At 53.6% G+C, this 18,427-nt stretch overlaps 1 protein-coding gene across 4 annotated transcripts in view; it reads right to left on the bottom strand.

The window, feature by feature from the left end:
* Positions 1 to 18,427, bottom strand: part of apba2b (amyloid beta (A4) precursor protein-binding, family A, member 2b) — a 56,206-nt gene that overhangs the window by 26,431 nt on the left and 11,348 nt on the right. For 3 of the 4 annotated variants that reach the window (XM_085972487.1, XM_085972490.1, XM_085972488.1), the window contains exon 2: positions 1,517 to 2,459. In XM_085972487.1, coding sequence (XP_085828613.1) covers positions 1,517 to 2,395 — 879 coding nt within the window. In that variant the 5' untranslated portion in view covers positions 2,396 to 2,459. Of the gene's footprint in view, positions 1 to 1,516; positions 2,460 to 16,404; positions 16,630 to 18,427 lie in introns of those variants that run through there. The other variant, XM_085972489.1, reaches the window with a different exon arrangement.

Here is an 18,427-nt window from a genome sequence, read left to right as displayed (position 1 = left end):
GAGAAGAGTGCCCCGACTGAGCCAGCCATTCTGTAGCCCCTTGGAATGAGACTATAAGCTCAGTGTTGTTGTTTTAAACAGTCTTGTGCTAAAATTAGCAGATCTGGGACAGACCAGGGGCTCCCCTGACGGTATTGGGCTGCACCTGTTGAAGAGGAGGGCAGAGGTGGGGATTAACGGAAAGAGTGAGTGTAGTGCTGAGAGCACCAAGGGACACATTTCCACGTTCCATTTTAGAAAGTGAATTGTATCCCACTGAACTATCACAGCCCATCTCAAGCTATACTGTTTTATGTTTCTAACAGCTGGTTAGAGGCTCCCTGGGAGCAGCCATTTGGCATGAATGGGGACAGTGAATTGTGCGGAAGACTGCCGCCTGCTGATGTCACAGGAGGCGGCGTTGAGTGAAATGGCAGCGACTGACCAGGCAGTTCAACACATCCGACTGGGTAATGAGGCAAGACCGAGAGATGGGGGAAACGGGGGAACAGAGGGAGGGAGAGAGGGAGAAAAAGAAAGTCTTGCATTTATATAGTGCCTTTCACGACCACCGGACGTCTCAAAGTGCTTTACAGCCAAAGAAGTACTTTTGAAGTGTTGTCACTGTTGTAATGTGGGAGGGAGGGAGTGTCGGAGGGACAGAAGGAGTGTCACGTTATCTCCCTTTAAATATCTGGGATTAAGGGGAACCCATTAACATCTGCTGCCCCTCTAAATAATAGGGTGCATGGGAGGAGTGTTTAAAATGTTAATTATGTTTCAGATTTATAAATGTTACTGAGATATTGAAAATCTGTCCTTATTTCAAAAATCTATTTCTACCATTGATTTGCTGAACTGTTCATACTCTCTGAAGTGTACAACTTCCAACTTAATATGTTAAGGAAATTAAATTAAATCATTTTATATCCGGCATAAATAATTATAGAAGGACATGAGAAAGCTCATCGTCTTGTTTAAATACATCACTGGTGGAACTGCGTCACCGTGGAAACCTCAGGGGCTGCGATCAATCTGGCTCCTCCCCCCAGTTAATAACATCTTTCAGTGAGGCAGTGCCTGGTGTACTGTGGCACTGAGCCCATCACACGGTAGATACAAAATAACAGAGGCTCGATGGGCCGAATGGCCTTCTTCCGTGCTGTAACCATTCTATCAACCTCGAGTCTCCACCCCTAGTCTCTGCTGAGTTTACCAATCCCAGCACGAGAAGTTCATCAGCCAGGGTTCCTGCTCCTGATACTAATCCAGTGCCCCCTGCTATGTGTCTGGATGTGGAGTGAAGCGTATCATCAAGCCCTCCACAGTCAAATAGCCTGCCAACACTCACTGTCTCGGTTCGGACTGGACGAATGGCCATTTGGGCGAGGTACCATAGGGCGAAGGGCAAAGGGAGATGGGCAGCTCCTGGGGAACTCCAGAATAAGACAACCTCTTCAGAAGAGCTGGAGAAAGAAGTGGGAAGGAAAGAAAATGATCTTTAGCTTGTGAGGAAGTATCGATTGGCGATGCCTACCTGCCCAGAGTTCCACTGCTTGCGTTCCTCATCCGCCCTCGGTCCCGGCTTTTCACTTTCTCTCCTTTCCCCATCGCCAGGTGATGCCTGGCAGAGTCTGGGCAGCACCTCCCCTTTCCCGGGACAGATGGCCAGGCCTCTGTCTGCCTTCCCGCTCCCAGCCTGCTCCGGGCTCTGCTCTCCGACACTGTTCAAGCTGCTCATACTCATGCTCATTTTGATTTCAGCCACGATCTGATCGATATCCTCCTCCACATCCTCTGCGTCTGCTTCCGATTTGCTGCAGTGCTGCTGGGCCGCCCGAGGGGACTGGGCGATGGACTCGGAGGGAGAGTAATCCCGAGGGGTCCCTTCACTGCTGCCGATTCCTTCACTGCTCATTTCTGCCGGGGCTGCAGCACAGTCCGAGTCCTCGAGGCCATCATCAGGCCCTTCATCACACCCATGGACTTCAGGCTCTTCAGTCACAGCGTGGCAGAGCCCGTTAGATTCTGCCCAGGCCTCTTCTACAGCTTCCTGGCAGTCATCAGCCTCCGCTGTGGGGATAGCCTGAGTCCCATAGCCCCCTCCGCTGCATCCTATGTCTTCCAAGTAACTGTCTTCCTCGGGACAGTATCTGATATAATAGGTCACACCTTCCTCCTCCTCCGGCAGACCCTCATCGTAGTCTTCCTCTTCCTCAGATGTGTTGTTCACGTAGTCCGAGCTCGAGTCACCGTCCCCCAGGTTGTCACGGAGATCGTTATCCACGGCGACGGGACAGGGCTCCTTGCCTTTCTCCTGCCAATCTGCGGAGGTCTGGTGTGTGGGGTCGTCCTGGCGGTGAGTGGGGGTGGAGCAAGGACTCACCCGGGGTTCTCGCGGGCAGCTCGCCATCATCACCAGCGCTAGCCGGTTACAATCACTGGCGCTTCACATTCCAGTCCCAGCTCGCAGAGTCAACCTGCCAACAAGAGAAGGGCGTCAGTGCACAACAACAACAACCTGCATTTATATAGCCTTTAACATAGTAAAGCATGCAGTAATTGGGGATTGTGGTAAACCACTGTTTGTATTCCTGTTTGTCCTGTTTGTATTCCACTGTGTACATGCCTGGACATGCCTCGGCTGACTCCTCCCACAGGTCCTAGTATAAAGGTGACTGCTCCCCAGCCCTTGTATCCTGGACCGGTCGACCACTCGAGGCAGACCTCCATTCTGTTGTTAATAAAAGCCTTTGGTTAACTCTTCTAACTCTCAGTCTTTTATGAGTAATTGATAGCGCATCAATTTTATTAACAACATTTTTATAATGGAGAAGATCCTCACACCAGCATGCCTGGACTTAGATCATCGGGAGGCGGACTCATCCACCAAGTTTACTCACTGGCTTAAGTGTTTCGAAAAATTCCTGACCGCCTCCGAAGCAATCAAATCGGACGAGGACAAACTGGATGTCCTGACCTCCAAAGTGAACCACCGAGTGTACTCGGTCATCCAAGACGCGACCTCGTACGCGGATGCTATCAAGCTCCTCAAGGACCAGTACACACGCCCAGTGAACGAAGTGTACGCCAGGCACCTCCTGGGGAGTCGTAAACAACAACCTGGGGAATCGACCGTGGAATACCTTCAGGCACTGTCTGTGCTTGGCCGGGCCTGTGGTTGTAAGGATGTAAAGGCCGCCGTGTACACAGAGGAACTTATCCGGGACGCTTTTGTAGCGGGCCACAGATCCAATTACACACGACAGCGACTGTTGGAGCAGAGTAACCTCGACCTCAACAAGGCCTCTGAACTCGCACTATCGTTGGATGCAGCCTACCAGGGCATGGATGCCTACTCCTCTGCACCGTGGACGCCGCGGGGAATGACAGCCTGGGACACGGTAGGACCGCCTCATAGCGCCGTGCCACCCCAGCCACACCCCAACAACGGCCCAACTACCGCAGCAGTGTCCCAAGGCCAGACAGCAGTGCCCCAAGGCCAGAAATGCTACTTCTGTGGCCAGGCAAAACACCCCAGAGCGCGCTGCCCGGCGAAAAACGCGATCTGCTCGGGCTGCGGGAAGAAGGGACACTACGCTAGCGTCTGCAGGGCCAAAGCCACCCCGAACCCCAGCAGCGCCGCGTGTGGGCCATGCGGGCCGCCATTTTGGACCTCCCCGGCCGTGTGCGAATCACCGGTACAGCAGCCATTTTGGACGCCTCCAGCCACATGGGGATCATGGACGCCGCCATCTTGGACGACAGCCGGGACGCAGCAGGCCCCCGACACCGCCTCATCTGATACCCGCAGCGACACACCGACCCCTACGCTGGCATCCGTTACACTGGACCAAGCGAGACCGCACCAACTGGCCAGTTCCACAATGGACATTAAGGTAAATGGTCACGATACAATCTGCCTTTTTGACTCTGGGAGCACGGAGAGCTTCATCCACCCCGACACGGTGCGGCGTTGCTCTCTCCCAGTCCTGCCTGCACAACAGCGGATTTCTATGGCCTCCGAGTCCCAGTCGGCGGACATCGGCGGCTACTGCGTGGTGACACTCGTAGTAGACGGGACCGTGTACGATCATTTTAAACTTCTGGTCCTGCCTGACCTCTGCGCTGCCGTCCTGCTGGGTTTAGATTTTCAGTGCCACCTTAAAAGTGTTACGATGGCGTACGGTGGACCCCTACCCCCACTCACAGTCCGCAGCCAGCAGCTTCCAAATTGCCCGCCGCGCACCAGGTGCAACCTCTCCACACTCAGAGTCACCCCCCCCCAACTGTTTGCTAACCTCACCCCCGACTGTAAGCCCATCGCCACAAAGAGCAGGCGATACAGTGCCGGGGACAGGGTTTTCATTAAAACCGAAGTGGAGCGGCTCCTGAAAGAAGGGATTATTGAGGGCAGCACCAGCCCCTGGCGAGCCCAGGTTGTGGTCGTTAAGACCGGCGAGAAGCAGCGCCTGGTCATCGACTACAGCCAGACAATAAATCGCTACACCCTGCTGGACGCCTACCCACTCCCCCGTATAGCTGATATGGTCAACCAGATCGCGCAGTACCGCGTCTTCTCGACCATTGACCTGAAATCAGCGTACCACCAGCTCCCCATCCGCCCTGAGGACCGCCAGTACACTGCCTTTGAGGCAAACGGCCGCCTCTATCACTTCCTTAGGGTTCCCTTTGGCGTCACCAACGGGGTCTCCGTCTTCCAAAGGGAGATGGACCGGATGGTAGATCAAAATGCGTTGCAGGCCACTTTCCCATATCTGGACAATGTGACCATCTGCGGCCGTGACTTGCAGGACCATGACGCAAACCTCGAAAAATTCCTCCGCACCGCCCAACTCCTAAACCTGACATATAACAAGGAGAAGTGCATATTCCGCACAAACCGCCTCGCCATCCTTGGCTGTGTTGTGGAACACGGAGTCATCGGCCCCGACCCCGACCGGATGCGTCCCCTTATGGAACTTCCACTGCCCCACTGCCTCAAGGCCCTGAAGAGGTGCCTAGGGTTTTTCTCCTATTACGCCCAGTGGGTCCCCTACTATGCGGACAAGGCCCGTCCGCTGATCAAGTCCACCTCTTTTCCCTTGACGGCAGAGGCCCGCTTAGCCTTCCACCGTATCAAGGAGGACATTGCCAAAGCCACCATGCACGCAGTGGACGAATCCATCCCCTTCCAGGTGGAAAGCGACGCGTCCGACTTTGCCCTGGCCGCTACCCTCAATCAGGCGGGGAGACCCGTGGCCTTCTTTTCACGAACCCTCCAAGGCCCGGAGACCAGACACTCCGCTGTTGAGAAGGAGGCCCAGGCGATTGTGGAGGCTGTGCGTCATTGGAGGCACTACCTGGCCGGAAAACGATTTACCCTGCTCACTGACCAGCGTTCAGTTGCTTTTATGTTTAACAACAAGCAGAGGGGCAAAATCAAAAATGACAAGATCTTGAGGTGGAGAATCGAACTTTCCACCTACAACTACGAGATCTTGTACCGGCCCGGGAAGCTAAATGAACCCCCGGATGCGCTATCGCGTGGCACCTGCGCCAGCGCGCAGATCGATAGACTACGGGTCCTCCACAATGACCTCTGCCACCCGGGGGTCACCAGGTTCTTCCACCTCATCAAGGCCCACAACCTGCCTTACTCTATTGAGGAGGTCAGGACCATGACCAGGAACTGCCAAGTCTGCGCTGAGTGCAAACCACACTTTTATAGACCAGACAGGGCCCACCTGATAAAAGCCACTCGCCCCTTCGAGCGCCTGAGCGTTGATTTTAAAGGGCCTCTCCCCTCCTCCGACCGCAATGTGTACTTCCTCAATATTATTGATGAGTACTCCCGTTTCCCGTTCGCCTTCCCCTGCCCGGACATGACCAGTGCCACGGTCATTAAATGTCTGAACAACCTCTTCACCCTGTTCGGCTTCCCCAGCTATATCCATAGCGACCGGGGCTCATCGTTTATGAGCGACGAACTCCGTCAGTACCTGCTAACTAGGGGTATTGCCACAAGCAGGACCACCAGTTACAACCCCCGGGGGAACGGACAGGTGGAAAGAGAAAATGCGACAGTTTGGAAGGCCGTCCTGCTAGCCTTAAAGTCTAGGGGCCTTCCAACCTCCCGCTGGCAGGATGTGCTCCCCGATGCGCTCCACTCTATTCGGTCACTGCTCTGCACTGCCACTAACGCCACCCCTCATGAGAAAATGTTTGTCTTCCCAAGGAAGTCCACATCAGGGACATCGCTACCGCCATGGCTGACGTCCCCAGGGCCGGTCCTACTGAGAAGACACGTGAGGACCCATAAAACGGACCCCCTGGTCGAGAGGGTCGACCTCCTCCACGCCAACCCCCAGTATGCTTACATCGCATACCCGGACGGGCGGGAGGACACAGTCTCCATAAGAGACCTTGCACCCTCGGGGACCACTGTAACCCACTACCCACTACCACCCCCCCCCACGATCCGATATCCAGCCCCAGCAGACGGCAGGCCTGGGCCCCGCGACCCGCTCGACATCTACGAGGACGACACGCCGGTGCCACAGCCTACGCTGGACTCGACGCCGGAAGCTTCACTACCCCTGCCGTCGCCACGCCGATCACAGCGGCAGACAAGACCTCCGGAGAGACTCCAATACACTAACTTTTAATACACTTCACCCCGCCGGACTCAATTTTAAACAAGGGGTGAATGTGGTAAACCACTGTTTGTATTCCTGTTTGTCCTGTTTGTATTCCACTGTGTACATGCCTGGACATGCCTCGGCTGACTCCTCCCACAGGTCCTAGTATAAAGGTGACTGCTCCCCAGCCCTTGTATCCTGGACCGGTCGACCACTCGAGGCAGACCTCCATTCTGTTGTTAATAAAAGCCTTTGGTTACTCTTCTAACTCTCAGTCTTTTATGAGTAATTGATAGCGCATCAGGGATCAAGCGGGGAGAGAAACACCAGCGAGCCCTTCATAGCGCAGGCCATTCTGCTCACGATCGGGCTGTAATCCTGACTCTCACTGGGGTACAGCTCCACTGACACTGACTCTCACTGGGGTATAGTTCCACAGACGCTGACTCTCACTGGGGTACAGTTCCACAGACACTGACTCTCACTGGGGTACAGTTCCACAGACACTGACTCTCACTGGGGTACAGTTCCACAGACACTGACTCTCACTGGGGTACAGCTCCACAGACACTGACTCTCACTGGGGTACAGTTCCACAGAAACTGACTCTCACTGGGGTACAGTTCCACAGACACTGACTCTCACTGGGGTACAGTTCCACAGACACTGACTCTCACTGGGGTACAGTTCCACAGACACTGACTCTCACTGGGGTACAGTTCCACAGACACTGACTCTCACTGGGGTACAGTTCCACAGACACTGACTCTCACTGGGGTACAGCTCCACTGACACTGACTCTCACTGGGGTACAGTTCCACAGACACTGACTCTCACTGGGGTACAGTTCCACAGACACTGACTCTCACTGGGGTACAGTTCCACAGACACTGACTCTCACTGGGGTACAGTTCCACAGACACTGACTCTCACTGGGGTACAGTTCCACTGACTCTCACCGGTGTACAGTTCCACAGACACTGAGGGGTCGATTTTCATTAAGCTGTTGGGACTACAACTTTCAGGTTTTAGTCCCGCCTACATCGACGTCCGGCCAATCCACGCAATTTTCCCTTGATTGGCCTTGTTGAGCCCACCCAGCGGGCTCAGCAGGCCAATTAAGGGCCACCCAGCAACAGGTGATGTCACAGATTGACATTTCATCTGTCAAGAGGTCTTGACAGATGAAATATCAGTGTTTCACAGCTGTTTGAAGCTGTCAAACACTGACAGTCTGACTTCTAACCTGAGTCATAGAAACAAAGAAACTAGGAGCAGGAGTAGGCCATTCAGCCCTTCGAGCCTGCTCCGCCATTCAACGAGATCATGGCTGATCATCCAAACCCTAGCACCCGGTCCCTACACCGACAGCCATCCCACCCAAGCCCTATCCCCGTAACCCCACGTATTTAATCCCCCCCGAACACTAAGGGCCAATTTTTATCATGGCCAATCAACCTAACTTCTACACAGACTCAGTTAGAACTCACACCAGCAATGAAAGCTGAAGGCTGTCACTTTTGACAGATCGCAACCATTCTGCTTTCAGTGCCGGCTGAGTGATGGACACCCGACACCTACAGGAAGAAAGGCTGTTAAGGTAAGTACAAGTAATTTAAACTTCTTTACACACTTTAGACACACCAAACACACTTACCTTTGCACTCATGCACCCATCACTCACCTGAACACCGACATCGCGACCCCTCCAAGCCCTTCAACCCGACGGCCCGCCTGCTCTAACCTGGCGTGGTTTGGAGCCGTCGGGAATCCCACACGACACCCCTCAAAATAGGGATTAGGCTAAAAACTGCCCATTAACTACCTGTTAACAGGCAGTTAATTGGCACTAATCCCTTCCCGCCTCGGGTCGGCGGGTCCCAGTGCGGGGCGGGTACCCGCCTCCCCTGAAACTTACGTGGAGGCGGGTTTTGGGCGGGATGGTGTCGGGACCCCCGAATTCAGGAGTTTTGCCCCCCCCGCCTGCCTAAAAGCCCGCCTCACGGCACACTGAAAATCTAGGCCTGACTCTCACCAGGGCACGGGTTCCACAGACACTGACTCTCACCGGGGTATGGGTTCCACAAACACTGACTCTCACTGGGGTACAGTTCCACAGACACTGACTCTCACCAGGGCACGGGTTCCACAGACACTGACTCTCACCGGGGTACGGGTTCCACAGACACTGACTCTCACAGGGATACAGTTCCACAGACACAGACTCTCACCGGGGTATGGGTTCCACAGACACTGACTCTCACAGGGATACGGTTCCACAGACACTGACTCTCACCGGGGTACGGGTTCCACAGACACTGACCCTCACTGGCGTACGGGTTCCACAGACACTGACTCTCACTGGGGTACAGTTCCACAGACACCGACTCTCACTGGGGTACAGTTCCACAGACACTGACTCTCACTGGGGTATGGGTTCCACAGACACTGACTCTCACTGGGGTACAGTTCCACAGACACCGACTCTCACTGGGGTACGGGTTCCACAGACACTGACCCTCACTGGCGTACGGGTTCCACAGACACCGACTCTCACTGGGGTACGGGTTCCACAGACACTGACTCTCACTGGGGTACAGTTCCACAGACACCGACTCTCACTGGGGTACAGTTCCACAGACACTGACTCTCACTGGGGTACAGTTCCACAGACACTGACTCTCACTGGTGTACGGGTTCCACAGACACTGACTCTCACTGGGGTACGGGTTCCACAGACACTGACTCTCACTGGGGTACGGGTTCCACAGGCACTGACTCTCACTGGGGTACGGGTTCCACAGACACTGACTCTCACTGGGGTACGGGTTCCACACACACTGACTCTCTCTGGGGCACAGTTCCACAGACACTGATTCTCACCGGGGTACGGGTTCCACAGACACTGACTCTCACTGGGGTACAGTTCCACAGACACTGACTCTCACCGGGGTACGGGTTCCACAGACACTGACCCTCACTGGCGTACGGGTTCCACAGACACCGACTCTCACTGGGGTACAGTTCCACAGACACTGACTCTCACTGGGGTACGGGTTCCACAGACACTGACTCTCACTGGGGTACGGGTTCCACAGACACTGACTCTCACTGGGGTACGGGTTCCACAGACACTGACTCTCACTGGGGTACAGTTCCACAGACACTGACTCTCACTGGGGTACGGGTTCCACAGACACTGACCCTCACTGGCGTACGGGTTCCACAGACACCGACTCTCACTGGGGTACGGGTTCCACAGACACTGACTCTCACTGGGGTACAGTTCCACAGACACCGACTCTCACTGGGGTACAGTTCCACAGACACTGACTCTCACTGGGGTACAGTTCCACAGACACTGACTCTCACTGGTGTACGGGTTCCACAGACACTGACTCTCACTGGGGTACGGGTTCCACAGACACTGACTCTCACTGGGGTACGGGTTCCACAGGCACTGACTCTCACTGGGGTACGGGTTCCACAGACACTGACTCTCACTGGGGTACGGGTTCCACACACACTGACTCTCTCTGGGGCACAGTTCCACAGACACTGATTCTCACCGGGGTACGGGTTCCACAGACACTGACTCTCACTGGGGTACAGTTCCACAGACACTGACTCTCACCGGGGTACGGGTTCCACAGACACTGACCCTCACTGGCGTACGGGTTCCACAGACACCGACTCTCACTGGGGTACAGTTCCACAGACACTGACTCTCACTGGGGTACGGGTTCCACAGACACTGACTCTCACTGGGGTACGGGTTCCACAGACACTGACTCTCACTGGGGTACGGGTTCCACAGACACTGACTCTCACTGGGGTACAGTTCCACAGACACTGACTCTCACTGGGGTACAGTTCCACAGACACTGACTCTCACTGGGGTACGGGTTCCACAGACACCGACTCTCACTGGGGTACAGTTCCACAGACACTGACTCTCACTGGGGTACAGTTCCACAGACACTGACTCTCACTGGGGTACAGTTCCACAGACACTGACTCTCACTGGGGTACAGTTCCACAGACACCGACTCCCACTGGGGTACAGTTCCACAGACACTGACTCTCACTGGGGTACAGTTCCACACACACTGACTCTCACTGGGGTACGGGTTCCACAGACACTGACTCTCACTGGGGTACGGGTTCCACAGACACTGACTCTCACTGGGGTACGGGTTCCACACACACACTGACTCTCACTGGGGTACGGGTTCCACAGACACTGACTCTCACTGGAGTACGGGTTCCACAGACACTGACTCTCACTGGGGTACGGGTTCCACAGACACTGACTCTCACTGGGGTACGGGTTCCACAGACACTGACTCTCACTGGGGTACGGGTTCCACAGACACTGACTCTCACTGGGGTACAGTTCCACAGACACTGACTCTCACTGGGGTACGGGTTCCACAGACACCGACTCTCACTGGGGTACAGTTCCACAGACACTGACTCTCACTGGGGTACAGTTCCACAGACACTGACTCTCACTGGGGTACAGTTCCACAGACACTGACTCTCACTGGGGTACAGTTCCACAGACACCGACTCCCACTGGGGTACAGTTCCACAGACACTGACTCTCACTGGGGTACAGTTCCACACACACTGACTCTCACTGGGGTACGGGTTCCACAGACACTGACTCTCACTGGGGTACGGGTTCCACAGACACTGACTCTCACTGGGGTACGGGTTCCACACACACACTGACTCTCACTGGGGTACGGGTTCCACAGACACGGACTCTCACTGGAGTACGGGTTCCACAGACACTGACTCTCACTGGGGTACGGGTTCCACAGACACTGACTCTCACTGGGGTACGGGTTCCACAGACACTGACTCTCACTGGGGTACGGGTTCCACACACACACTGACTCTCACTGGGGTACGGGTTCCACAGACACTGACTCTCACTGGAGTACGGGTTCCACAGACACTGACTCTCACTGGGGTACGGGTTCCACAGACACTGACTCTCACTGGGGTACGGGTTCCACAGACACTGACTCTCACTGGGGTACGGGTTCCACACACACACTGACTCTCACTGGGGTACGGGTTCCACAGACACTGACTCTCACTGGGGTACGGGTTCCACAGACACTGACTCTCACTGGGGTACAGTTCCACAGGCACTGACTCTCACTGGGGTACAGTTCCACACACACTGACTCTCACTGGGGTACGGGTTCCACAGACACTGACTCTCACTGGGGTACGGGTTCCACAGACACTGACTCTCACTGGGGTACAGTTCCACAGACACCGACTCTCACTGGGGTACGGGTTCCACAGACACTGACTCTCACTGGGGTACAGTTCCACAGACACCGACTCTCACTGGGGTACGGGTTCCACAGACACTGACTCTCACTGGGGTACAGTTCCACAGACACTGACTCTCACTGGGGTACAGTTCCACACACACTGACTCTCACTGTGGTACAGTTCCACAGACACTGACTCTCACTGGGGTACAGTTCCACACACACTGACTCTCACTGGGGTACGGGTTCCACAGACACTGACTCTCACTGGGGTACAGTTCCACAGACACTGACTCTCACTGGGGTACAGTTCCACAGACACTGACTCTCACTGGGGTACAGTTCCACAGACACCGACTCTCACTGGGGTTCGGGTTCCACAGACACTGACTCTCACTGGGGTACGGGTTCCACAGACACTGACTCTCACTGGGGTACAGGTTCCACAGACACTGACTCTCACTGGGGTACGGGTTCCACAGACACTGACTCTCACTGGGGTACAGTTCCACAGACACCGACTCTCACTGGGGTACGGGTTCCACAGACACTGACTCTCTCTGGGGTACAGTTCCACAGACACCGACTCTCACTGGGGTACAGTTCCACAGACACTGACTCTCACTGGGGTGCGGGTTCCACAGACACCGACTCTCTCTGGGGTACAGTTCCACAGACACTGACTCTCACTGGGGTACGGGTTCCACAGACACCGACTCTCACTGGGGTACAGTTCCACAGACACTGACTCTCACTGGGGTACAGTTCCACAGACACTGACTCTCACTGGGGTACAGTTCCACAGACACTGACTCTCACTGGGGTATGGGTTCCACAGACACTGACTCTCACTGGGGTACAGTTCCACAGACACTGACTCTCACTGGGGTACAGTTCCACAGACACTGACTCTCACTGGGGTGCGGGTTCCACAGACACTGACTCTCACTGGGGTACAGTTCCACAGACACTGACTCTCACTGGGGTACAGTTCCACAGACACTGACTCTCACTGGGGTACGGGTTCCACAGACACCGACTCTCACTGGGGTACGGGTTCCACAAGCATCCTATCCTTATCGAAGACCCCAGTCAGAGGACTCTGGGTGCTCAGGAGGTGGAGACCTGACTGATTTCCCCACAGTGGCTCTGAGGCATATTAAACGCTCCCAACTGCTGCTGCACCAGAGAACAGCACAAACCACAAAAAAAGGTTATTTTCTCCTGAAAACACTGTTCTTGAAACTGACTTCAAAGGAAATAATTCCTAATTCTGCAATGTCAGATTCTGATGTAACAGGTCAGGGCAGGAGTCATAGCCTTGAAAATGATTCTCAGATTCTCGGTCGGACCTGCCCCCGGAGTCTCGGTCACATTTGCTCTGGTCAGTCACACAACCCTGATGCCTTGCACCTCTCTTTCTAGCCTGGAGCGGTATTTACTTGGTCCTTCAAGGGCACAGGCTCCAGCTCTAGCCCTGCTATTTGCTTAGATCAGCCCTAATTTTAAATTCCTATCATCTGCTGTAAAATCAATGCCTTTCCATGCAAATTCCCCCCCTGTTCGTACTTTCTAATTCTGTTTATTACATTCACGATCCATCACTGTGTTTGAGATTGGCTGGAAACGATGGGTCTCTTCACCATTAGTCTTGTCAGCAGGCTGCACTCCCAGCTCTACTCATCCTGCAGCAGCCCTGCATTGGCTGCTTGGATCACCTCTGTTACTCCGACAATGATCCTCTCACACACATTAAACTGGTGTCAGTGTGTACACACCCTCCACAGGAAATCACTCACAACACCGCCCTGCACTGGAATCAAATACCCGCCACTATTTCAGACACATCGGGCTGGGTTTTGATACTGGAGGCGTGTAGGAGGCGGGACTACAACTTTTGGGGTTGTAGTCCCGCCTCCATCGAGTTGTGGCCAACCCACGCGATCTTCACTTGATTGACCTTGTTGAGCTGCCCAGCGGGCTCAGCAGGCCAATTAAGGGCCACCCAGCAACAGGTGACGTCACAGATTGACATTTCATCTGTCAAGAGCTTTTGACAGATGAAATATCAGTGTTTGACAGCTGTTTGAAGCTGTCAAACACTGACAATCTGTACTCTAAGTTAATTCCTTCCTCTCAGGCTGATTTAGAGATCTCTCCAGAACAGAAAGCTGAATGCTGCAACTTTTGACAGCTCGCGGCCATTCTGCTTTCTGTGCCGGTGAGATGAGGGACTCCCGAGACCTGAAAGAAGGAAGGCTGTAAAGGTAAGTAAAACTTCTTTAAACACTTTACACACACCAAATACACTTACCTCTGCACTCATGCACACATCACTCACCTGAACATTGACATCTCAAACCCTCCAAGCCCTTCAGCCCGACGGTCCACCTCGCTAACTTGGCGTGGTTTGGAGCCGTCAGAAATCCCACACTTCAGGAATAAAAATAGGGATTAGGCTAAAAACTGCCCGTTAACTACCTGTTAACAGGCAGTTAATTGGCACTAATCCACTTCCCGCCTCGGAGAAGCGGCTCCCAGCACAGGTTGGGTATCCGCCACCTTTGAAACTGGCATGGAGGCGGATTGGGGGCGGGATGGGTTCGTGCCCCCCGATTTCGAGATTTTAACCCCCCCGCACGCCTCCAGTCCCGCCTCCACGGCCCAATGAAAATCCTGCCCATCAGCTTCACACTACTGTCCAGTCACTTTCCTCCCTCCTCTCTTGAAGGTGCTGATTCTCACTGGGGTGCGGGTTCCACAGTCACTGACTCTCACTGGGGTACGGGTTCCACAGACACTGACTCTCACTGGGGTACAGTTCCACAGACACTGACTCTGACTGGGGTACAGTTCCACAGACACGGACTCTCACTGGGGTGCGGGTTCCACAGTCACTGACTCTCACTGGGGTACGGGTTCCACACACACTGACTCTCACTGGGGTACGGGTTCCACAGACACTGACTCTCACTGGGGTATGGGTTGCACAGGCACTGACTCTCACTGGGGTACGGGATCCACAGACCGACTCTCACTGGGGTATGGGTTCCACAGACACTGACTCTCACTGGGGTACGGGTTCCACACACACTGACTCTCACTGGGGTACGGGATCCACACACACCGACTCTCACTGGGGTACAGGTTACACACACACTGACTCTCACTGGGGTACGGGTTCCACACACCGACTCTCACTGGGGTACAGGTTCCACAGACACTGACTCTCACTGGGGTACGGGTTGCACAGACACTGACTCTAACTGGGGTACGGGTTCCACAGACACTGACTCTCACTGGGGTACGGGTTCCACACACACTGACTCTCACTGGGGTACAGTTCCACAGACACTGACTCTCACTGGGGTACGGGTTCCACACACCGACTCTCACTGGGGTACAGGTTCCACAGACACTGACTCTCACTGGGGTACAGGTTCCACAGACACTGACTCTCACTGGGGTACAGTTCCAGACACTGACTCTCACTGGGGTACAGGTTCCACAGACACTGACTCTCACTGGGGTACAGTTCCAGACACTGACTCTCACTGGGGTACGGGTTCCACAGACATTGACTCTCACTGGGGTACAGTTCCACAGACACCGACTCTCACTGTGGTACGGGTTCCACGGACACTGACTCTGACTGGGTTACGGGTTCCACAGACACTGACTCTCACTGGGGTACAGTTCCACACACACTGACTCTCACTGGGGTACGGGATCCACACACCGACTCTCACTGGGGTACAGGGCCTGTGGCCTGGGGGCTGAGGCTGGGGGCCAGGTTTACTAACTATGGCCAGGTCACTGGAGGGGGTGTCGAGAAATAGCTGTGTGAGGCAACTCAGGGGAAGGCGAGGAAAGGAGAAAAGATAATCTCTTTCAGTGGTGTTGGTTGAGGGATTAATATTGGGCCGGACACCGGGGAGAACGCCCCTGCTCTTCTTCGAAATAGTGCCGTGGGATCTTTTACGTCCACCCGAGAGGGCAGGCGCGGGTTTAACATCTGAACCAAAACACAGCACCTCTGACAGTACAGCACCCCCTCAGTGCTGCCCCTCTGACAGTGCAGCGCTCCCTCAGCACTGCACTGAAGTGTCAGCCTTGATTTTGTGTAAGGATGGGGGAAGGGAGACACTCTCGATGCGGCATTGTTCTCTGGCGAGGGCTAAGGTTCTGTATAACCTTCGGTGCCTGAAATAATGACTATACAACCCAGCTGGTCACTATGGAAACAGAAACATGGCATTGATCTGACAATTGTACAGTCCAGAGCCAAGGCATGTAGTGAAGCTTCTCATCGAATCTCACAGTGCCTCCATTTTCAGCTTGTGTTTAATCTCTGCAGCTGTTGGGACAATGGATGGACAGAGCTCTCGACTGCAAGCTAATTGTGAACTGAAAGAGTCCCCGACAATTCTCCTGTGACTGGGACCAGAGCTGCTGTTCAGTGTGAAAGGACAATCGAAGCACAATACCTGCTGACTGCGAGATCCATCAGCCTCGTTAACTCTCTCACACACAATGTCCCATACAAAAAAACCTTCTCCTCCGCCTCTTCCCGAATGGCTGGGACTCTGGGGCTGCAGTCGGAGAGATTAACGTCCTGGAGGGAATATTTTCTTCTGGATTGAGGGAGATTCTGGGTGGTTCGGCACCGATTCCCCGTAAATAACAGACATTCCACGGCAACCAGCAGTCAGCAAGATCTGCAGCTGGGCCCAAATGGGAGCCGTGATAAATAATTCATGGCCCTCGCTCTCATACCAATTTCATGACAAGCGGTTGTGTAAGGATTTCATTGTCAGTCTCTAAATGAGCTTTATTTTAACACTCAGAGATTGGAGAAACCTGACAGTTCACTGACATCCTTGAAACTATAGCAGCAACACATTTGATTTACCCCAAATATCAAGCCCTAACCCCACTTCTCTCTTTCAGGTACTGACAGGCCAGCTGTGTATTTCCAGCACTTTCGGTTTTATTTCAGATTTCCTGTGTTTATGGCTTTTCTCTTAATCCCATTACTAAGAAGATGCCTTAATATTAGTCTGAATAAAATATACAGGGTGCAGATAGTGCGGACAATGGGAGGGGTCCCAGACACAATACAGACCCTGTCGGATGGAGCGATGGTTAGTGCGCGGTAATGAGCATCAGCACAGGGGTGAGCGGGACAGGGGGATGGCGGTCAGGGAAGGGGGATATGGGACAGTGGAGCAGGATGGGGAAGTGGGCAGGGGAGCGGGGGGAGGTGAAGTGGGACGGCTTTAGTGCAAAATAGAACACTCAGTCTCCAGAGTGGGTGCTGAGGGGGAGTTGAGCAAAGCTGCAGGTCCAGGATGGGTCTTGCTAGATGGGAGAGCGGCTCAGAGTTTGGGCTGTGGAGTTCTAGCTCTGTCTCTGGTCTGTGTGCCCATCCAGTGAGGCTCCTTGTGGTTGCACACCTTTGCTGCATCTACCCTTTAATCTAAAATATAACTCCTCTATTTAAAGGGGCACATTTGTCATGGAAATGCATTTGGCAAGTTTTTGGAAAGGGATGAGGAGGCAAAAGGCCTCTTCATTGTGATCTAACTTCAGGAGCTAAACATCATCTCACTGCTAATCCTGATCAGAGGCACTTCCCCTGTAACCAGCTCCACTCAGCCTCACATGGAAATGCAGTAGCATTATCGCAAAATCATAAATGGAACAGAATTTCATAGAATTTTAAGCTTTATCTAGATTACTGACTAAAAATATCAGAGACATTTGGAGTGTGCAGATTGCAGGCTGTGCCAGCTCTGATCCCAGTATTACAGCAACTGTACAGTGGGTCAGAGGGCTGAAGAATTGAATTCAGGGAGACTAATTTCCCCCCCTTTCTCTCTCTGCTCCAACCTTACTGGTCTCTTGCTATTTTATTGATGCTAATAATCTGCTCCATGAGCCTCTGAACTGTCCGTTCTCAATGTTCCGAATACTCTGCTCTACATGCTTCCTCCTCCCTGCATCTTCACTGTTCAAATCAACAGAAGATAGTCACCAAGAAATCCAATCGGGAATTCAGAAGAAACTTCTTTACCCAGCGAGCGGCGAGAATGTGGATCTCGCTACCACAGGGAGTAGTTGAAGCGAATAGTGTCGATGTATTTAAGGGGAAGCTCGATAAGCACATGAGAGCGAGGGGAATAAAAGGCTACGCTGATAGAGGAGAAAAACGGGAGGAGACTCGAGTGGAGCATAAATACCGGCATGGACTGGTTGGGCCGAATGGCCTGTTTCGGTGCCATATATCCTATGTACAGTAATCCAATAATCCCAGCACCACCTCCTACCAATACCTCAGAAAGATGAGCTCCTTACCTTCATCAGATCCCCTTCCATCTACAATCTACTGGCTTTTAAACCCAGGAACGGTGTCATCTTTCACTACTTCCTGATGTAACGCCTCATCTCTGTTCCAATCTTGTTGCCCAGCAGTGGTAGCCTTGACCCTTCACCTGGGTCACAGTAATA

This window comes from Somniosus microcephalus, chromosome 32 (assembly GCF_052327205.1).
Source record: "Somniosus microcephalus isolate GS21.2 chromosome 32, FLI_Smic_1.0, whole genome shotgun sequence".
Classification (NCBI taxonomy): Eukaryota; Metazoa; Chordata; class Chondrichthyes; order Squaliformes; family Somniosidae; genus Somniosus; species Somniosus microcephalus.
The sequence above is the reverse complement of the archived record's forward strand: the minus strand, read 5'-3'. Positions and strand labels throughout refer to the sequence as shown.